Source organism: Sus scrofa, chromosome X, assembly GCF_000003025.6.
Source record: "Sus scrofa isolate TJ Tabasco breed Duroc chromosome X, Sscrofa11.1, whole genome shotgun sequence".
Taxonomy (NCBI): domain Eukaryota; kingdom Metazoa; phylum Chordata; class Mammalia; order Artiodactyla; family Suidae; genus Sus; species Sus scrofa.
The window spans coordinates 91784180-91805493 of NC_010461.5; the positions used below are offsets into that span (position 1 = coordinate 91784180).

At 42.4% G+C, this 21314-nt stretch overlaps 1 protein-coding gene across 2 annotated transcripts in view; it reads right to left on the minus strand.

The window, feature by feature from the left end:
• Positions 1-21314, minus strand: part of TRPC5 (transient receptor potential cation channel subfamily C member 5) — a 272031-nt gene that overhangs the window by 67846 nt on the left and 182871 nt on the right. For both annotated transcript variants that reach the window (XM_005673829.3, NM_001097459.1), the window contains 1 exon segment: positions 1130-1466. In XM_005673829.3, the coding sequence (XP_005673886.1) occupies positions 1130-1466 (337 nt within the window).

Below are 21314 nucleotides of genomic sequence, written 5' to 3' on the forward strand. Positions count from 1 at the left end.
GATGCCCATATGTTATATTTTTCTAGACACTACTCACTTTTACATTGTTCCTATAGTACTGAAATGTTCTTGCAATTTAGGGCGCCCTATTCTACCCTCTTTTCATTTTAGAGTGGGGGTAATTTCATTCATAAATTAATTAGGTCACCATTATCCCATAGTCCTTAGTTTCCACTATGTGCTAGAGGGAAAACTTCTCAATGAGTTTTGAGGTGAACGAGCTGGCCATGATCCAAATTATGTTGGGGCTGAAGCTGGGCAATGGGGCCCAGAAAAATTTATCCTCTTTTCTTCTATCTTCTCTTATTGTGTGTGAGTTTCACGAAATTTGGCCTGATGACCTAGATGTTTCTTTGGCCTTAGAATGTGGAAAGCAGTAAAAGGTGTGGCTGTGGTCTAAGGCAGGGCGTTTCAGACCTTAAAATATATGTGAGTCACCTGGGGATCATGTTAAAATGCAGATTCTGATTCCATTGACCTAGGGTGAGACTTGAGATCCTGCGTGGCTAACAAGTTCCCAGGTGATGCTGACATTGCTGGTTTGGGGACCACAGTTTGAGTAGCAAGGACTTGGAGGATGGCAATGCACTGGGAGTGCAATGCCATCTAATTATACCTGGAAGACTTCTGATAAGACTGCTTTTACCATGAATTGTGTGAACTTTCCAGGTTCCCCTCCTGGTTGTGAAATCAGTTTCCCAATAGGATGTGGACCCTGAATAAGTACTGGGATTGTGCAGAGCAGCCATGAGAAAACCGCAGTTATGGTAAAGATGGCTGTGAATAGACTGATCAGCACTTGCCCTGAGAGCTTGCCTGAAACCTGTCCTGACTGACACTTGGCTTTCCTTCTAAACCAACTGCCAGACAGTTTCCTTGTCCTGGATGATGTTAGGTTGGTAGAAACGAGCCCTGGATACATTGCCGATCTCACCGTGAAGACTGTGATACTGAGTGACCAGGGCCTAGGGATGAAGGAAACGTATCTCTGAGACTCCCAACAAAGGACTCTCCCACTGCACAGAGGGAAGGTGCCCTAGTTCATGGCTAGCCCAACTGCCTATAGAAGTAGTTTCTTTAGACAGGGCCAGAAGGCAGTTGGCCATAGCTCCTGCTCCCTTTGACTCACCAAGAACCCAAGGCAATATCATCCATTCCACAACAGTTGGGGGAGGCCCCTGTACATGGAGGTCTGTCCTGACGATGTGCTGAGAAGCCAGGAGAAGCATGAAGAGGAAGGTCAGGTATGATGCTGTGTGGCAGATAAACTTGATAAAGGGTTTCTTGATGAACAGCCCAAGGTTGCTCCTGGGTGAGATCAGATAAGCGATAGACAGCATGGGAAACAGGAACCCAATGGTCATGCAGGTCAGAAGCTTGACTACCCAGTGTTTCCGCCGCCATCCAGGGAAGCCGTCGTACCAGAGAGTGGCAAGCAACTGTTGGCAATTGGGCTGGGCCACAAACTGGGAAAAGAAGAGAACAAGTTAAGCATCATCTGGGATGTCTAGGAGGAAGTCTCCATTCATAATAGCTCTCCTAGTTTACAGCCGGCTGCGTGGCCAATCCCTAGAGGAGGCCTGATTTCTAGGTCCCCATGAGCGGGTCTAAGCCCAGCAAGAGCTCTACATGTCAAGCTAGGAGACCACCTCTTCCTTAGGGTTTATTATTAGTTTCAGACATTAAATAGAATGGCTCTGGTTTGAGCCTTGGCATGCCTCCCCATTCCCTCTCCCATTGTGTTAGAGAGATGCTTCCCCAAACCTGGCTCTGCATCACGATCATCCAGGGAACATGAAAAAAAAAAAATCCCAATTCCCAAGTCACACCACAGACTGACTAAATGAGTCTTCCTGGGGAGTAGAGCCTGGGCAGCTGTTTTACAAAGTTCTCCTAGGAACGTGCATGTCTTATAGCAGAGAACTGTGGGGACATTTCCTTTCAAATCGATTTACTTTTACTCATTCCCCTAGCTTACATAAGGTCATTGACCAATGTGTACTTTGGGCAAACACAAACGGGCAGCAAATAAACTCATGCCTGTGGCTATGGTTTGCAGTGGAAATGACTTCCTTTTGGATTGTTTCTTTTTTCCCCTTTTGGTTCTGAGCACCTCTTGGTTGGCTAGCAAAGAGCTAGCTACTCTGTCATCTCTTTAACTCCCTCTCTCGTCTAGCCATGCAAAGGAGGAAAATCTAGGAGTTCCCATCGTGGCTCAGCTGAAACGAATCTGACTAGCATCCATGGTGATGAAGGTTCAATCCCTGGCCTCGCTCAGTGGGTTAGGGATCCATCTTTGCTGTGAGCTGTGGTGTAGGTCACAGATGTGGCTCGGATCCAGCATTGCTGTGGCTGTGGCGTAGGCCAGCAGCTACGGCGCCAATTTGACCCCTAGCCTGGGAACCTCCATATACCACGGGTGTGGTCCTAAAAAACAAAAAAAAGGGAGGAAAACCTATTTGGGGGCCAATATCATAAGACAGTATCTAACTCAGCTGGGATTTTACTTAAAGGCAATCTACAAAGTGTCAGTAATTAATAGTTAAGAGATCGCCAGCATTTGCAAATCACTTTCCAGCTGCTACTTCCTGGTAAGCAACTCAATAGGGAGCTCAACTGTCAGCAATGATTTTAAATATCGCCTCTATTTGATTACTCCAGCTTCCTGTGGGAAGAGTTAAACAGAGCTGCACCATGGAGCTTACTAGTACAAGAGAATAAAATTCTTCCATCATTTACTTAACACCCAAGGCAAACTAAGTCAGTTTTAGTGGCATTGTATCTGTGAAGGTCACTAGCTTCCCACCAAAACCATTCTTCTCTTTTTCGAGCGCATGGCTGGACTCCATGTCCCAGTCTCCCTTGCAGTGAGGCTTGACGACATGACCAAGTTCTCAACAATGGAACGTGATGAGAAATGATGAATGGCGCCTCTAGGTCTGGCCTATATAAGTCCTGGATGTGTGCTCCTCCATATTCTTTCCCCTTCTTGCTGACTGGCTGTGGTAGCTCAGGATGGACTAAGGAGCTTCTATCACTCTCTGTCCTTCAAGGAGCATGTGGAGGAGAACTGTCTTGCTGACCAAGAAGACCCATCTTGGACAGTTACATGACTAAAATAATTCTATTGTGTTTGAGCCATTATCCATTTTGGGGTCTAGCCTACCCTAAAGCAGTTTACTCTTATAAAATGATAAAAAAGAAGCTTGAAAGTCTTTTTATCGTGTGAGCTCATTTTCTCCAAAGATGTTCATGATCCTCCTTTTGTCCTCACATTTCCTTTTCACACATTCACACAAAATGACAAAAGCCTGCACGGTCCCTTTCTACTCTTTTTGGCATTATAACCTAAGCCAAAGGCTGGGATGAAAAAGTCCTTGAAAAAAGTACGGAAAAGTAGAAGGGTAAAACAAAATATTTGGGTGCAATAGGAAAAAGCACTCGGAAAACATGGCCTACTGAGGGAGACAGCTATATAAAAAGGCAGTTATAAAGTAGTAAAGGCATGGAAATAGATAGGAAAATAAGGCATAATGGGAGACCAAAGGAAGGGCAAAACTGGACTGCTCAGCAAAGGCTTCTCGGAGGAGGTGATACTTGGGTGGAGCATTAAAAGATGTGTAGAAACTGGTTAGGTGTAGGGAAGGAGAGGGGAAGGGAGGAGACAGCCAAAGCAGAGGGGATAACTCGACTAAAGGTATGGAGGTGAAACAGAGCATGACTGGTATGGGAGCTAGAGTAGTCTGGAATGGCTGCAGCTTGAGCTGCCAGGCTGGGAATGGCTGGGGAGTTAGGCAGGGTTACAGAAGATCAAAATGTAGTCTTTGGCCATTATGACTAGTATGACCCACTTTAAGAGCAGTGGGAAGCCACAAATGATAGGGGTGTGGGGGTGTGTGTGTGTGTGTGTGTGTGTGTAGAGCAGTAGATAGTTAAGGCCATAGACATTTGAGCTAGATTGCATTGGTTCTCTCTGCTCTTCAAACTCTTCATCAAAAGAATGGCGTTAGCAACCGCATCTATCACATATGATTCATGTGATGATTAAGATCAGTTACGACACATGAAGCACTTAACTATGTCTAGCACATGGTAAGGGAGAGAACTTACTCTCATTAAATCGTATTATTATCCATGTGCCAGAATCAGATTGAGATATTAGAAGGATCCTTCTAGTTATTGAGTAGAAAATGGATTGGGGGAAGAAGGTGGGCAAAATTAGAGGCAGGAAGATCAGTTAGAAAGCTGTTATCAATCTTGAACAAAATGATCATGACTCAGCCTAAGGTAATGGGAGTGGAAATGAAGTGATGTGCTCAGATTCAAAACAGTGAGGAGGTGGAATTGGCACAATGTAGCGATGAATGGGAAGTGAAGTAATATATAGGGTGAAGAAGGTAAAAGGGAGGGAGGTTTCTCTTTGGGGTGCCATTAACTAAGAGTGGGAACACTGAAGCTGAACAATTTTATGGAGATGAATGCATTTTTTATAACTGCTGGGTTAGATTTGTCTGTGGGACATCTAAATGGAGATATGCAGACTGAATCACTGATGTGACACAGCGGGGGTCAGCAAACCTTTTCTGTAATGGGCCAAATGGTAAATATTTGGGACTTCGCAGACTATATCGTCCCTTTTGCAATAACTCAACTCAGCGATAGGTAGTACGCCAATGAATGGGTGTAGCTGTGTGCCAGTAAAACTTTATTCACAAAAAGAAGCAGCAGGTTGTAGTTCGCTGTTCTACAGTATTGCCTCCTGCTGCTGCCAGAACCAGATATTCAGACCACTTCACCATAGTCTTTATGATCTCCTAGGACTTCCCCTTGCATCTCCCCAAGAACTCTGACCCCAAAAATCACTCTCCCCTAAAGCAAAAATGCAGATATGAAGCGTCTTTTAATAGTGGATGTGACCATCCAACCTTAATTTTCAATGCCTCTGCTCTGGTTTTAAATTTGGCTGAAGATGATCATTTTAAAGTTGGACAGATTTTTATTTTCTATTTTTAGATCTGACAAGAGTAGTATAGGGTAGTGTGGGCTCTGGCAGAACAAACTGCAATTAGAATATTATAAAACAAACTTGTCTTAAGCTACCATGTAATATCTAATCCTAAAACACCTGTGAGCTTTGAAAGCGCAGTCCTAATTCCTGCTTGCATATTGAAGTTCCAACTGACAGTCGATCTCTAGTTGCATTCAAGGATGCCTCAGAAAGAAGGATTGCAGGAAAAAGAGCAGTATGGATGTGTTGTGTGCTTGATTGCACTAAAGGCCAAATTGTACAGAGCCTAGAGTAGTCGTTTTTAATTTCGATGGAGTCCATTTTATATTTGTTGTTGTTGTTGCTTGTGCTGTTGCTGCCGTATCTAAGAAACCATCACTCTATCCAAGGTCACAAAGATTTACACCTATATGTCCATCTCTGAGTTTGATAGCTTTAGCTCTTATACATAGGTCTTTGATTCACTTTAAGTTTTTGCATATTGTGTGAGGGAGGGGTCCAACTGCATTTATTTGCATAAGGACATTCACTTGTCTCAGCACCATTTTTTGAAAAGACTACTGTTTCTCCATTAAATTGTTTTGGTACCCTTGTTGAAAATCAACTAACCATAAATATAAGGGTTTATTTTTAGATTCTTAAGTCTATTCCATTTATCAATAAGTATATCCTTATGCCAGTGCCATACTGTCTTGATTACAGTCACTCTGTAGTAAGTTTTGAAATTTTAGTAAGTTTTTAAATTCTCTGTTCTTTCTGCAATAATTCAGACACGTCTCCTGTCCAGAGTAGTAACTATAAAGAGTCATCATACCTTCAGATCTTCATATATTAAGTGTCCATTGTAGTGCTACAAAATATTTTATATGTTTGTTAATATAAAGAAAAATATGACTTGTCGAATACTAATAAAGTATAAGTAAACAATGATTTTAGTAAGTGGTGGGCAGATAATTTGCCACTAAGATGATGGTTATTTAACTTGGAATTAATCATTTAGTCATTTCACACCATGTTACTAAAAGTAAACAAGTAACCTTGAGTGTGAAGAAAAATGCCAGATTACTAGAATGACTGTAGCCATCAAATAAGAAAATTTAGGGCTGGATTGTCTCTCTCCCTCACCCATTTTAATGTTTACAACTTTCTGTTTTCAACTCTATACAATATATTCTAATTAAATTTTCAAAAAAAATAAATTCTCTGTTCTTTTTCAAAGTTGTTTTCACTATTCTGTCTCCATTGCATTACATGTGGATTTTATGATCTCGTCAAATTATGCAAAAAAAAAAAAAAAAAAGAACCTGGGTTTTTTTTAATAGGGAGTGGTTTGAACCTATAGAACTATTTGGGGATTTGGGAAGTTTTGTCATCTTAATAAAATTAAATCTTCCAATTCATGAACTTGAAACGTCTTTCCATTTGTTGAGATCTTTAGTTTCTTTCAACAGTGCTCTGTAGTTTTAAGTGTACAAGTCTTATACTTCTTTTAATAAGTTTACTCCTTAGTATATTCTTTTTGATGCTGTTGTAAATGGAATTATTTTCTTAGTTTTATTTTTGGGTTGTTCATTTCTAGTCTTTAAAAAAAATGCTTTTGTATATAAACGTTGTATCCTCTAATATGGCTAAACTCATTTATTAGCCCTAATAGCTTTTTTGTTGACTCCTTATGATTTTCTATATAGAAGACCATGTCATCAGTGAATAAATAAGGTTTTACTTCTGCCTTTCCAAACTAGTTGCTCTTTACTTCTTTTTCTTACCTAATTGACACGGCTAGAATCTCCAGTACAATAATGAATACAAGTGGTGAGACTGCACATCCTTGTCTTGTTCCTGATTTTAGGGGGAAAGCTCTCAGTCATTTTTCATTAAGTTGTGGTATTATCTATGAGTTTTTCAACCTCCTTCAGGTTGAGGAATTTCTACTATGAGTTTTCTGAGTGTTTTCTTATGATTAAAAAAGGGTGTTGGATTTTGTCAAATACTTTTTCTTGTTAATTGAGATGATCATGTGTTTTTTTTCTTCCCTCTGTTAATGTAATATATTACATTGATTTTGTTATGTTGAACCACTCTTACACTTCAGTTAGAAATTCGCAGCATATAATTTTTTAATGGCTAGAAGCAGATTGCTTTTTGTTAAGCCTATTGTTTGTCTCAACTGTTATCCACTACCTCAAGGTAGCCTTGATGTTAAACAATTGCTGCTGATTTTTTTTCAACAAGTGCCCCGCCCCCAGGGAAAGATCTTTTGGTCCGGAGTCAGATCACACAAAGACAAGCCCCATAAATGGAGCTTTTCTAGAGGGTTGCCAGACAGGTCGCAGAAATCTCAATTCTCTGGGAATGGGTCATTTCAGGGCACCCCACACTCAGTCTTTTTCGCCTTCAGTGGGTGCCGAACTGCTCCTTTTCACAGTTACTGGCGTTTCAAGACTGTTTTCAAGGTTTCTGTGGAGCTGGGTAAAGGAAGATTTGAATAGGGCAACTTAAATTACTACAAAACTAGCTGTTCTTACTGAAATTCAGCTGCTTTTCTTGAATAAATACTCCTCTGTTGCAAAGCCTCAGAACAGAATTTGACTTGCTCATTGCCAAGGGCGTGCAAGGTCCATGTGATTCAGTTCAGGCATTTCAACAAGTGTCTCTGTGCACGTGCTGTGCCCAGTTCTGTGTGACAGGCTTGGGGAGAGGGCCCTGACAAAAGAAACTGCCAGCAATTCCACCTGCGGGATCTCACTGAGAGGCCAGCCAAACTCACGTGAAACAAGTAACAGGACCATAGTGTTTGTGTTCAGATGCCCGTGCAAGTGGTACAGATGGTAAAAGTGTTAGGTTCCCAGATGGTTGGCTCTCAACAGACCAGTGAAGGCCCTTCCATATCAGGAGATCATTTTGCCAAGTAAGCACATGGGGGGAAAAAAAAACAAAACACATGCCACTTCGATCTCCTGTTAGCACCATTTTATAAAAAAAGAAAGATCAGATTGAGATCTAGCCATTCAGATTGGATCCATTCAGCATTTGGAAAAGCTCACTACTTTGTCATGAGGCATCGCAATGTAGGAACTTAGGGCATTCAGAGATGGGACAAATCAGCAGGCACTTAGAGTCATAAGGAAAGGCTGCAGAGAATTATTCAATCAGAGAACCTTGCTTGTTTTTGGAAGCCTTCCTTGATTGCCCCAGCCAGAGGAAATCCCTCCTCCTCGGGCCCAGTTCCCTTTGCTTCTTCCTTATGGTACTGCTTAGAGCTTCCCTCCTGCTACACTTGTCCGAAGACCCTTTGACTCGACCTTCTTACAAGGGTAAGCTTCTGAAGGGGAGGAACAATTGTGTGTGTTGTATAACATTTCACATCTCAGGGGGCTTTGCAGGCATTTACTGTATTTGTTAAAATGAGAAAATTTCCTCTCTGCCTCCCTGCTAAACCTCAGACCTAAATATTCGACTGCCCCGTAGGCATTCCGAATGCATTACCCAGTCAGAACTCTTTTCCCCCAAAATAGCCCCAAAAGCACCCCCCCCAATATCCCCAAACACACACATGCACACGTTTCTCTTTTCACCTCATATTCTGTGTTCTCTCAAGGCATTTTTCTAGTAGTAGTTATAACAGTCAGAGATGGGTTGTACACAGAACTTTCTGTGTTTCACGTCATTTTTTTTTTTGTTTCTTTTTAGGGCTGAGGCAAATGGAAGTTCCCAGGCTAGGGGTCGAATCGGAGCTACATCTGCTGGCCTATTCCACAGCCACAGCAATGCAAGATCTGAGCCTCATCTGTGACCTGCACCACAGCTCACGGCAATGCCACATCCCCAACCTACTGAGCAAGGCCAGGCTTCGAACCTGAGTCCTCATGGATATTAGTAGAATTCATTTCTGCTGCACCACAACGGGAACTCCCTGTTTCACATACTTTTAGAAGTATGACTACACTGGGGGGTTGGTATGGTATATATACCCATTTTAAAAGGAGAAAACTGAGGGTCAGTTAGGTTAGATAGTCATAATAACAACAGCAATGTACACCTGAGTATGTACTGTGTGTCAAGCACTGTAGTTAGTGCTCATTTAAGAGTAGTGTGCTAGGGGAGTTCCCATCATGGCTCAGTGGTTAACGAATCCGACTAGGAACCATGAGGTTGTGGGTTCGATCCCTGGCCTTGCTCAGTGGGTTAAGGATCCGGCATTGCCGTGAGCTGTGGTGTAGGTCGCAGACTCGGCTTGGATCCCGCATTGCTGTGGCTGTGGAGTAGGCCGGCGGCTACAGCTCCGATTTCACCCCTAGTCTGGGAACCTCCATATGCCACAGGAGCAGCCCAAGAAATGGCAAAAAAACCCCAAACCAAACAAACAAAAGAGTAGTGTGCTAGGGACAGGCTATAACTCTGGTTATTGAGTCCCCACACTGAGGAGGTAATGGAAAATGAGGGAAAGTTCCCCGGCAGGAGAAGAGGATGGGGGATGGGGGTGGGTGAGCTCTTGAGAAGTAAGCCAGGCTATGAGGCAGAGCAAAAAGCCAGTAGCAGTGAGCTTTTAGTGGCTCCATTCGGAATAGCAAAGGTCAGAGGAGCAAAGTTTTTCTTAACTCCCACCTTGTACCCTGTTTGCTGCTATGGAGGCTGTCAGTACGAAAACAGTTAGATTGAGATCAGAGAAGTCAGTCCCACACTGAGTCACCTAACTGGTTATTTTCAGATGATGTGAAATTGTTGGGTGCGTACAAAAGTGCAAGAGATGAGACTGGAAGGAAGGTCACCTTGACATGCGAACATTCAGAGCTTGGTGAGGCAGCACGGGCCTGTTCTCGGAAGTTATGGACAGTGAGTTTTCTTTGTGTTTCCTAAAAGAGATGAGCTGACTTCAAGCTGGGGGATTTACGGCTGCAAACACGTCTTCCTTTAGTTCCTTTGGAGGAAAAGAAAATCTGAAAGGTGAGAATGGGTGGCTGCCCCACCCCCAGCCCCACCCGAGGGCGGCTTGGGAAGAAAAATCATTTCCTGGCTAAGGCAGGATCTGAGATAAAGGGCCTATCTTGGTAGTTTGAAAATGTCTACAGATCTTCAAGAACCTTCTTCTGCTCCCTCAGTGAATGGTTGCACAATGGAATAGACCCCACTTCGATTGCATCAGATGTCGGTTCTTCAGAAAATTGGCTAGTTGTGTATAAAAGTGTATTTAAAAAGCCAGCCAGCATTAAATGACTGGAGAGAGAATGAGTTTTGTTGGTTTGTTTTGTACTTGCTAATCAAGCTGGGTTCTGAGGAGGAGAAAAATGCTCAAAAAGGAAATGGGTGGCAATGCAAGATTTCCCAAAGAGGGAGATACGCTTCAAAACCCCTCCCTTCACTCACCATTGCGGGAGCTACTTTCATTCAGTGGTTCTGCTTTTTATCACTGCAGTAGAAATTTGAGATGAAGAAATAGGTTTTGGCAAGCACTGTAGACTCAGATTATGATGGGAAGTAGCCCCTACATTTTTTTTTTCATTTTTTAAAGTTTTATCAAAGTACAGTTGATTTACAATGTTGTGATAATTTCTGCCGATAAAGTGATTCATTTATACATATACGCACATTCAACCACAACCAATATTCTGTGATGCTCTGCGTGGGAAGTAGTGACTACATTTTACATGTAGTTAGTGTCTGTCTACCAAACTTGATATTTATCTGCATTTTTCTGAAAAAAAAAAAGGGGGGGGGGAGGCGTGCTAACCCAGGGAGTACTGAGACGTTTGGGACCCAGTTGGCCATCGTTGTGCTTAGCTGGCCACCTTGGTTCCCGACCTGGGCTATCCAAAGCAATGGCAACACATGTGCAGACTCAGAATAAGTCAACTGGCAGTCATACCTCTAATTTCAAACTAGAGCTAAGTTTCACTAATTTGAACTAAATGGAGGAAAGTGAAGCGAGATGCTGAAAACTCTGCTTTGGAACACATATTTTAAAAATATGTAATTTTCCATTTGCAAGTATACACAGCCGTCAGAATTAGCTAAATGAGGTTTCCTGGCAGATGCTATAATTCTCCTGTGTTAGAGGTAATGGCCTTGGAAAAGCATCTACAGCTGTGGAATGCAGTCCAATGTAATGGCTTATTCCAGCCATGAGATGGCAGCAGAGGGTGATGGGAACTCACTTCCTACTCCAGAGAGGGAAGTTCTAGAAGGGGAGCCTGCATTGGAAAACTCACCAGAGAGGGAGCGAGTGACCTAGCATGTCGGGGCAATTGAAGAGGAGAGCCTAGAAACCCACTAAAACCAAAGAAGTCAGACAGGGTGTAGTTAGGTCAGCTGGGAGTTGTGATCCTACTTGTTTCAATCAAGAGGCTGGAAGGGGAAATGTGTTGAGGAATAAAATATCAAAGCAGAGAGCAATAAATTTTTTTTTTTGTCTTTTGTCTTTTAGGACCACACCCATGGCATATAGAGGTTCCCGGGCTAGGGGTCCAGTCCGAGCTGTAGCCACTGGCCTACACCAGAACCACAGCAACACTGGATCCAAACCGCGTCTGCAACCTACACTACAGCTTGAGGCACCACCAGATCCTTTAACCCACTGAGCGAGGCCAGGGATCAAAGCCTCGTCCTCATGGATGCTAGTTGGGGTTTGTTAACTGCTGAGCCACTATGGGAACTCCGAAATAAACTATTGATAAACTAATGACACATGGAACAGAGAGGGGTTGGGGTTGTAGAGAGTATAACTGAGAGCCAAAGGGGAAACCAATTCTGATAGCATGAGCCTTTGAGAGCTGAGTGCCCTGGTAGTGCCAAGCCCAGTGCCAGGAAGACGCCACAGATCCACACTGTCTATTCCCAAACCTTGAGGTCAGATGTGTTTTGGAATTCTAAATTTATCAGATTTTAGAACAGTAACATGCTTTCTGTGCCATATATTAGGTAACAATCCCAGTGGAGTTTGAGGAAGCACCCAAAATTATGGTTGCTAAATTTATCCGCTAAAAATACAAGACATTCAGTTACACTGGAATTTCAGATAAACAATAATGTTTTAGTATAAATATGTCCCTTTAGGACATTATTCATTGTTTATCTGAAGTTTAAATGTAACTGGATGTTACATTTAAATACAGATAAACTGTATTTTATCTGCCAACATTACTATAATCAAACACATTAATATTTTGGTATTGAGACCCATGAATGCTTAAACTCAATGTGATAAAGACCATAAATTGCCTTATATCAGTTCATCTCAGGTTTTTCCACCATATGAGTTTTAATAGGAAATTTATAAACTTTTTTTTTTCTTTTAGTTTTTAGAACTTGTCAGACTTTGGAATTGTGGACCTGGCATTGTTCAATAAATAAAATAAAACAATGGAGAGATGAATGGTGAGATATGTACATCTAGTTCTTAAGGACCAAGGTCCCTCTTTTTTTTTTTTTTCAGGTCACAAGATGTGTTTAGATATAACAGATGCTGAAAGATTAGGGTGAATGGGAGACCGAGTCAAGTATGCCCAAGTAGTTTTCACATTTATAAGCAGGCTTGCCTGGAGGGTTCATGACATGCTATGGGCTGCCCACTTCCTTTCAAATCTTCAGCATGAAATCAGCATAAAGGAGGTGGAGGAAAATTAACCCCTAGATATAATAAAGTGCACATTTTGAAAACACACATAGTGAACTATAACTGGTTTGGCCTCTGATTTGTGGTGGGACTTGGGACAAGTCTTTGTGTTTGGGTCTTTATCTGTGTAATGGTGGTCCCACCACCCATCCTGCCTGCTTCATAGGGCTGCCCTGATAATCAAATGAATGATGAGTGGAAAAGTGCTTTGAAAAGTTCTTGGCACCAAACAAATAGAAGATGGCACTCATACATCTTTGTTAGCTTAATGGTAGGATGTAGGCTATATACACAAAGATATTTCTAATAAGATTGAGTAATAGCATAGTCTTCATAGTCAGACAGACAGGCCTATGGTTCAAATTCTAGGTCCACCACTTCCTGGCTGGAAGATCTTGGGCAAATTACTTAATCTCTCTGGCCCTCAGTTTTCCCATTTGAAAAATGAGATTATAATAGTAATCCATGTCACAGGGTCATTTTGAACAATAAGAGAGTTAATTCAGTGTCTGGCAACAAGAAAACAAATATCATGGTCATTTTTCATCATGGGTTGTTGTGAGAATTAGATGAGGAAGCATTCAAGAAATGTGAGCTATCTTCAACATTATGGCTACTGTTATTATTATAAGATGGAGAATTGTTGCTTTTTGGATGGATAGTCTTAAAGTGACTATACATGTGACCTGACACAGTCGTTGCTTAGGCAGTTTGCACACATCAGCACTGCCTCCAGGATCAGTTCCTCTGAATGTTCTAAGGGTGTGTTCTGTCGTGCTACTTGCAGACTTGGAATCCTGGAAAGGAGACTGATGGCAGTGGTAGCAGGGTTAGTGATGGGGAGGTGGGGAGGAAGAGTGCATTGGAGAAGCACATCCAATTGGAGTCAGGACAGTTCTCATTGTATAGTCAGATCCTATAAATAACTCTTAACAAATTCCAGAATGAAAAACTGGATTATTATGCGTGACACATTTTATAGAAAGAGAGACAACTTGGTAGATAAGGAAAAGAAATTTTCATTGAGAAAGACTGGCAAGTCAGGATTGCAAGAAGGATGGCTTTTTCAGGGCTGGCGGACAAGCTAAGATGCCTCAGGGGGTTCTTTAAAGCCAAGGTGGGCGATTCCATGAGTATGGTTTTGGCTCAAGGCAAAAAAACCCAAAACACCAAAAAAAAAACAAAAACAAAAACAAAAACAAAACAAAACAAAACAAAACAAAAAAAACCCGAAAAACCCCAAAACCCAAAATAACAACAACAACCAAAAAACTTGCTCTGTGTGGCTTTCATTGGGTGATGATTCAGGAATGGTGCTTAATGTAGCCGAGGAAGAGGATGTTCATCCCACCCATCCCCACCCCCTCTCTCCAAGAGCACACAAAGAAGTGCTCTGAGGCCTTTTAAGAAGTCCCTTTCCTTCTTCTAGGCAGGACCACTCCGAAACCAGATGAATCAACCCCGCAGCATTTACTGAGCATCTTCTCTGCGCCAGGCCCTCTGCCAGGTACGTGTACACAGACTTGACTCCAGTAGCCAGAATCTCATTCCTGAAGGAACCTCCTAACAAATAATGACAAAATCATATTCCTGCCCTCCCTTGAAACCAGGAGACTCTCTCACTAATGACTAGAACAGGAATATCCACTCACAAAAGAACAAGGTTTGTATAGCTGAAGGGGAAATAAAAGTAGCTGGCATCCTTAGGGGATGATTATTGCTGCTGAATGTCAAGACTATTGGAGCCTGATGGCTTGAGTTTAAAGAGGGGGTACCAATTCTAACCCATTTCCTTTCTCCTTCCTTCTAGAAGTCAGTGCCGTGGTGGGCTTTTAATAATAATTTACTGGGAGTTCCCGTTGTGGCTCAGCAGGTTCCGAAACCGATATAGCATCCATGAGGATGTGGGTTCGATCCCTGGCCTGGCTTGGTGGGTTAAGAATCTGACGTTGCCATGAGCTGTGGTGTAAGCCAGCAGCTGCAGCTCAGATTTGACCCCTAGCCTGGGAACTTCCATAAGCCATGGGTGTGGGCCTAAAAACAAACAAACAAACAAACAAACAAAAAACCTACCAAGAAATCTACTATGTGCCAGGTACTTTGTGTTTATTCATTCCTTTAGTCCTTATTCCTCATGTTGGCTCTATGAGGGAGGTATTACTATTCTCCAGCACAAATGAACATCTCCTCAGAAAAGAAAATCAATCATGGACTTGGAGAAGAGACTTGTGGTTGCCTGATGGGAGGGGGAGGGAGTGGGAGGGGTCGGGAGCTTGGGCTTATCAGTCACAACGTAGAATAGATTTACAAGGAGATCCTGCTGAGTAGCATTGAGAACTATGTCTAGATACTCATGTTGCAACAGAAGAAATGGTGGGGGAAAAACTGTAATTGTAATGTATACATGTAAGGATAACCTGACCCCCTTGCTGTACAGTGGGAAAATAAAATTAAAAAAAAAAAAAAAAAAAAAAGAAACTGAGATACAGAGAGACTAAAAGCTTTGTCCTTCGTCTCTTGAACCTAGGTCTGTCTGTGAACAGCACTGATGCTCGGACTCAGAGGTTGTCAAACTATGGCCTGGGGGCCAAATGCAGCCTGTTATCTGTTTGCGTAAATAGAATTTTATGGGAATATAGCCACATTCATTTTTTTTTTTCACATTCTGGAGTTGAGTAATTACAGCAGAGACCTATGGCATATGATGCCTAAAATATTTGCTATCTAGAATTCCCATCGTGGCTCAGCAGGAACAAATCTGACTAGTACCCATGAGGACCCGGGTTCGATCCCTGGCCTTGCTCATCAGTAGGTTAAGGATCCAGCATTGCTGTGAGCTGTGGTGTAGGTCGCAGACATGGCTTGGATCTGGCGTTGCTGTTGCTATGGCTTAGGCCAGCAGCTGCAGCTCCGATTTGACTCCTAGCCTGGGAAACTCCATATGCTGCCAGTGCGGCCCTAAAAAATAATAATTAAAAAAAAAAAGACGGGTACAATATTTGCTATCTGGCCCATTACAGAAAAAGGTTGCTGACGTGTGGCTCCAACCACTATGCAACACAGTCTCTGGTATGTAGACTTTGGAGTTAGAGCTTGGACATTTATTAACAGTGTGCCCTTGGACAAGTCCTTAACATTCTCAACTTTGTCATTTGACAAAGGGGAATAATAATATTGTCTATCTCCTAGGATTACTGTGAGGGTTAAATGAGATACTACACACAGAAAGTTCTCAGCACAATGTCTGGATGCCTTGCACATAGCATACTCTTAAAAAATGGTAGCTGGATTATTATTTGGAGTATTAATGCCTACAGATAGACAGAAAGCAGCTCTGTGCCTGGCACATAGTGTTCGCTTAAATACCAAATAGTCATATTTGTCTTCTAATTTTCTAGGACTGTGAGGTGCTGAAGAAAGGACTGAAGCTTAGGGCTGGAGCTAGAGGTATGGGGATCAGCAAGACAGTGAACATAGTGGTTTTGGCCTAGAGGCAAGTTGACAGCAGAGGATTTACTCTAGAACAAGCTGTTTAATGCTTTAAGCCTAAATAAGCTGGAACCATGTTATATGACCAAAGTAAGGTAGGGGTGTGTGTGTGTGTGTGTGTGTGTGTGTGTGTGTGTGTGTGTGTGAGAGAGAGAGAGAGAGAGAGAAAAATGCCCCCAATTCTGTGTGTGTGTGTGAGAGAGAGAGAGAGAAAATGCCCCCAATTCTGTGGGGTTTTTTTCCCTTGTATCCTCAAAATCCCTCTCCCTTTGTTACACCTGAATGAACTGATTCCATTCTTTGAAAAATTTTGAAAACGTCTCTTTTTTGCACTTGAAAAACCAACTTTATTGAGGTATAATTTACAGTAAAAAAGCAGCTATTGTAAGTGTACAGATGAAGGACCGTAGTTTAATGAGTTCATTTTTGTCACCCTAAATTGTCCCCTCACGCCCCTTTATTTTCTGAAGTTTTCTTAAAGATGTCAGTGTGTGCTGACCTCCCCATTCTCCACGTTCCTATAGCAACCATAGAAAAAAGTCACTATGTGAGATACGCGATACTTCCTGATTCTCAATTGTGCCTATTGCTCTCCCTAATTAGACTCTAAATTCCTGTAGGGCAGGGATCATGGCTTCTATCTCCCAGGATGAGAAGTTGGGTGTTGCTGCTGTTAAACAATGAAGGGATATATATATTTTTTCGTGGTGTGTATGTGTGTGTTTCTGACTAGGTAGGTCCCTGATGGAGAAGGGATTATGAATTTCAGAAGCAAGGTCTTTGGGAGATACAGGAAATGTTTCAATGTTTCAATGTGCTCTTAAGTGACAGAGAAACTAGGAAAACTAATGTGGCCAAAAAATAAGACAGGCAGGATCCTAGCTGGGGGAGCCTTCTTCTGTGGGGCGGCTACATCTCTTACTTACCTAGAAGGAAGAAGAATTTACCTACAATGTGGTGGAAATTCCTATATTAGAGGTATGCCTTTCTTTCTCTTTCTTTCTTTCTTTCTTTCTTTCTTTCTTTCTTTCTTTCTTTCCTTCCTTCCTTCCTTCCTTCCTTCCTTCTTCCTTCCTTCCTTCCTTCCTTCCTTCCTTCCTTCCTTCCTTCTTCCTTCCTTCCTTCCTTCTTCCTTCCTTCCTTCCTTCCTTCCTTTCTTCTGTCTTTTTAGGGTCTCACACGTGGCATATGGAAGATCCCAGGCTAGGAGTTGAACCGGAGCTACAGCTGCTGGCCTACATCACAGCCACGGCAACATGGGATCCAAGCCACATCTGTGACCTACACCACAGCTCACGGCAACACTGGATCCCCGACCCACTGAGCAGGGCCAGGGATCGAACCTGCATCCTCATGGATACTAGTTGGATTGTTTCTGCTGTGCCACAATGGGAACTCCCTGCCATCTTTTTCTAATGCCTTTTTGAAAGTCAGCTTTTCACTCCCAAGGTGAATTCTATCATAAACAATTTATCACTTGCCAGTGTCAAAGAGGCAATAGAGGACAGTTAGGTTTTGCTGAGGAAGGGAGGGACGAGCTCTCTTCCCACCTGCGGAAGACCTTTGGCTTCTCCTTCACCTGGCAGTTTTTACCTCTCATAATCTAAATTTGGTTCCCCCGCCACCCACCATTATTCAAATGGGATCCATATTTCCTGTCACAGATATAAACATCACTCAAGCAAATTCTCCCTTTTCTCGCTAGCCTGGATGGAAAGCCTATGGCTTTTGCATTGGGGTGATTTGAGAGTTGGGCCACCAACAAGTTAAGACAAATTAACTTGCCTGAGGGAGCAAGTGTGTTCTCTCTCAAACTATCTTAGTTTCTGCAGATTGTGACTTGCAGTTGATTCTATTTCGGATGAATATCAAGGCCGTAAATAGTCTACCTCAAGTTCCTTGGCAATCCTGACTTACCTTAACTGTGGTGATCATATACTCCTCTGAAAAAGTGAGACGATGGCAAACTGTAGTGGGAGGACTCAAAATTCCTGGCCTCTCAAAAGTATGGTGGTTGGTGATGTTTTGTTTTGCTTTTCACTTACAGCTCATATTGTTAATTGGTGCATTTTAGTTAGTCAAGGCACCATTTCTTAGGTATTATCCTGTGTGGCCATCATGCTTGAATATTGAATATTGGTAGGTTTAATACTGTTCTTGGGGTTCAGGCTGAAAGACCCCTGTGTTGATGAGATGATTATGTATGCATGATCAGATTTGTGTTTCAGAATGATCAGCCTTGGCTGTATGGAAGATGAGAGTAGAGTGACAGAGTAGAGGCAGGGGACTGATTAGGAGTCTATTGTCACTTTCCAGGTGAGAGGTGATGACGGCTGGAATTAGAGCAGTGAGAGTTGAAAGGAGGTGATGGTAATGGAGATATTTTGGAGGTTAAATTGACAATATTTGGTAATCAATTTAATGAAGGAGTGGAAGGTAAAGAGGAGTTGCGGATATCTCTGCTATTAAATGGTCGAGGGGAATCAGGAGATCAGGAGGAAGACTGGGTTTGTGACAGACAGCAGCGAATTCATTTCAGATATGTCCTCATTTGTCTGCTGTTGAGGGAATTCTCAGGACGTGTTGATTTCAGTGCTAACGCTGGGAAAGTCCTGGGCAAACCAGGATGAGTTGGTTTCTCTAAATTTAGGATATGTTGGATTTGAGGAGTCTGCAGACATTGTCCGGCAGGTGGTTGGATACATAGCAGTAGTGTATAGAAAGGACATCAAAGTCAGAAGTGTAGTTTGGAGAGTTGCCTATAGAGAGATGATGGGTAAAACCATAGGAGTGGGTTTGAGAATTAAAGGAGACTACATAACATGATATAACTACCTCAAATCCCTTGTGGCATTTGTGTGTGTATATGCGTGTGTATTCATATATACAGATATAGATATATGTACACACACTGATGGAAATAAATGAATGAATAAAATAATTAACTAAGAGGAAAAAGCAAGTGAGAAAAAGACAGCAAGCTGGAGTTTGAGGCCCTCTTACCTATATATGGTGGCTGTAGAAAGAAAGTCTGAGCCCCAAGAGATATAAAGGGAACCAGAACAGATGATATTTTCATAAAAGCCAAGGAGAAAGAGAATTTTTTTTTTGGTCTTTTCTAGGGCCGCTCCCATGGCATATGGAGGTTCCCAGGCTAGGGGTTGAATGGGAGCTGTAGCTGCCAGCCTACATTGCAGCCACAGCAACATGGGATCTGAGCCACATCTGTGACCTACACCACAGCTCACGGCAACACTGGATCCTTGACCCACTGAGCGAGAGCAGGGATCAAACCTGCTATTCAGATTCATTTCCACTGAGCCATGATGGTAACTCTGAGAGAAAGAGAATTTTAAAAAAGGGTTCAGGGAGATTAATATTGAGGACAGGTGATTAGTGATTCACATGTCACTGATCACCTACAAGGGGACATTTTCTGTGGACTCCTAGAGTCTGCAGAGTGCAGAAATCAGATTGCAAGACGCTGGTTAAACAGAATGGGAAGAAAGGAAGTCTGGGCAGTGAGCAGAGATTCGTCTTTCTCCTCACAGTGAGGGGAAGGGAAAGAGTCATTTTCCCCATCAAACACCAACTCAAGAGTCAACTCTTCTTAAGTTTTCCTGAACGATTGGCATGCCTTCTGTTTTCTGCCTCAAAGTCGCTGTAGCACCCAGGGGCTAGACCATACTATGTAGGAAAGAAAACAGCTGTTGTCTGGTAGCTTCATTGTGCTTGGTTGGTTTCCCTATTGGACTCTAAGCTTCCTTAAGGCAGACACCATGGTTGTATCTCCCACATTGCCCACAAGAAAGGCTTTCAAGAATATTCTCTAGCTGTTACGATGGGCAGGATAGAAAGATTCTCTAAGGTGTTCCCTCGTGGCCTAGCAGTGAAGGATCTGGCATTATCACTGCTGTGGCGCAGGTTTGATCCCTAGGCTGGGAACTTCCACATGCCAAGGGCAAGGTCAAAAAAAAAAATTCTCTAGATCAGGTTTTCTCAATCTCGACAGACATTTCATACATTTTGGGCTGGGTAAGTCTATTCTAGAAGATCATCCTGTGCATTGCAGGATGATTAGTAGTTTCCTGGCTTATACCTACGAATTACCAGTGGCACCTCTCTCCCCGCCTCCCATAGTTGTGACGACCAAAAGAATTTCCAGATAGTACCAAACGTCCTTGAGGGGTGGAGAGGAGAAACTGACTCAGTTGAAACCCCCGGCTCTAGGTGAGGTGGGCCTAGCTTATTTATTTCCCTTATATTTCCACAGGAGAAATCCAAAGCCATCTCCCATTGAGAAACACTGGGGTCCAGTTCACAGCCTCCAGAATAACCTTCCTTGATAACCTTCCTTGGTTATTTGCTTTCAGTTCTGAGACCCTTAAACTCATTCTTTTCTCTGTTTCTTCCCTGGACTGAATGAATGGCTCAGTACTTGAACTTAAACACAGTGTAGAAACAGTGCCAACATACTTGCCTCATGATCCTGAATAGCAAAGCAAAACTGGAGAGAGATCTAATTACACCAGTGGTTTGTAATGCTTCTGCAACTGTTAAGGGAAGCCTTGATTAAGTTGTTTGCAAGTGCAACTCATAGTTAATAATACTTTTTCTTTTCAATGTATCTTTCAAATATTGTATTGTAACTGCCTTTAGCTTCCTCAGAGATTGGCCCGAGGTTGGGGAAATCCAAGAAAGAAGGAATGTATAAAATAAAAGTACAGGAGAGTTTGGTGCCCAAGCAGAGCAGAGAACCCAAGAGTCCTTGGCCCTTGTTCTTTAAGGTTAAGCCCCAAAAGTCTCTGACACTTTTATGTACCATCACAATGGTTCCAGGAAGATACTTCTTTGTTATGGTTAAAAGGAAATTAATAGATACAGGTTGAATTGACTGGAGGTGAGGATAAAGAAAAACTCTACTATCTTGCCCTGTTCTACCACCATGTTCCAGGCTTCTTAGTTTCCTTGGTAGCAACCTCTGAATCTCTCTGCTGCTCTATGAGCAGGTCTAACAAACCAGTCAGTGCATTTTAATCAAGTGTCTGATAAATACTGTTTAGACACCCCAAAAGTGATGCCAATAAGAGGAGTGAGGTTGCACAGGGGGCATGCTTATTAATTGAACTAATTTTCCAAGTATTCTTGGTTTGGGGCCCTACAACAGCCCTGTGACATAGGTATTATTAGTATCCACCCTCTTTTCAC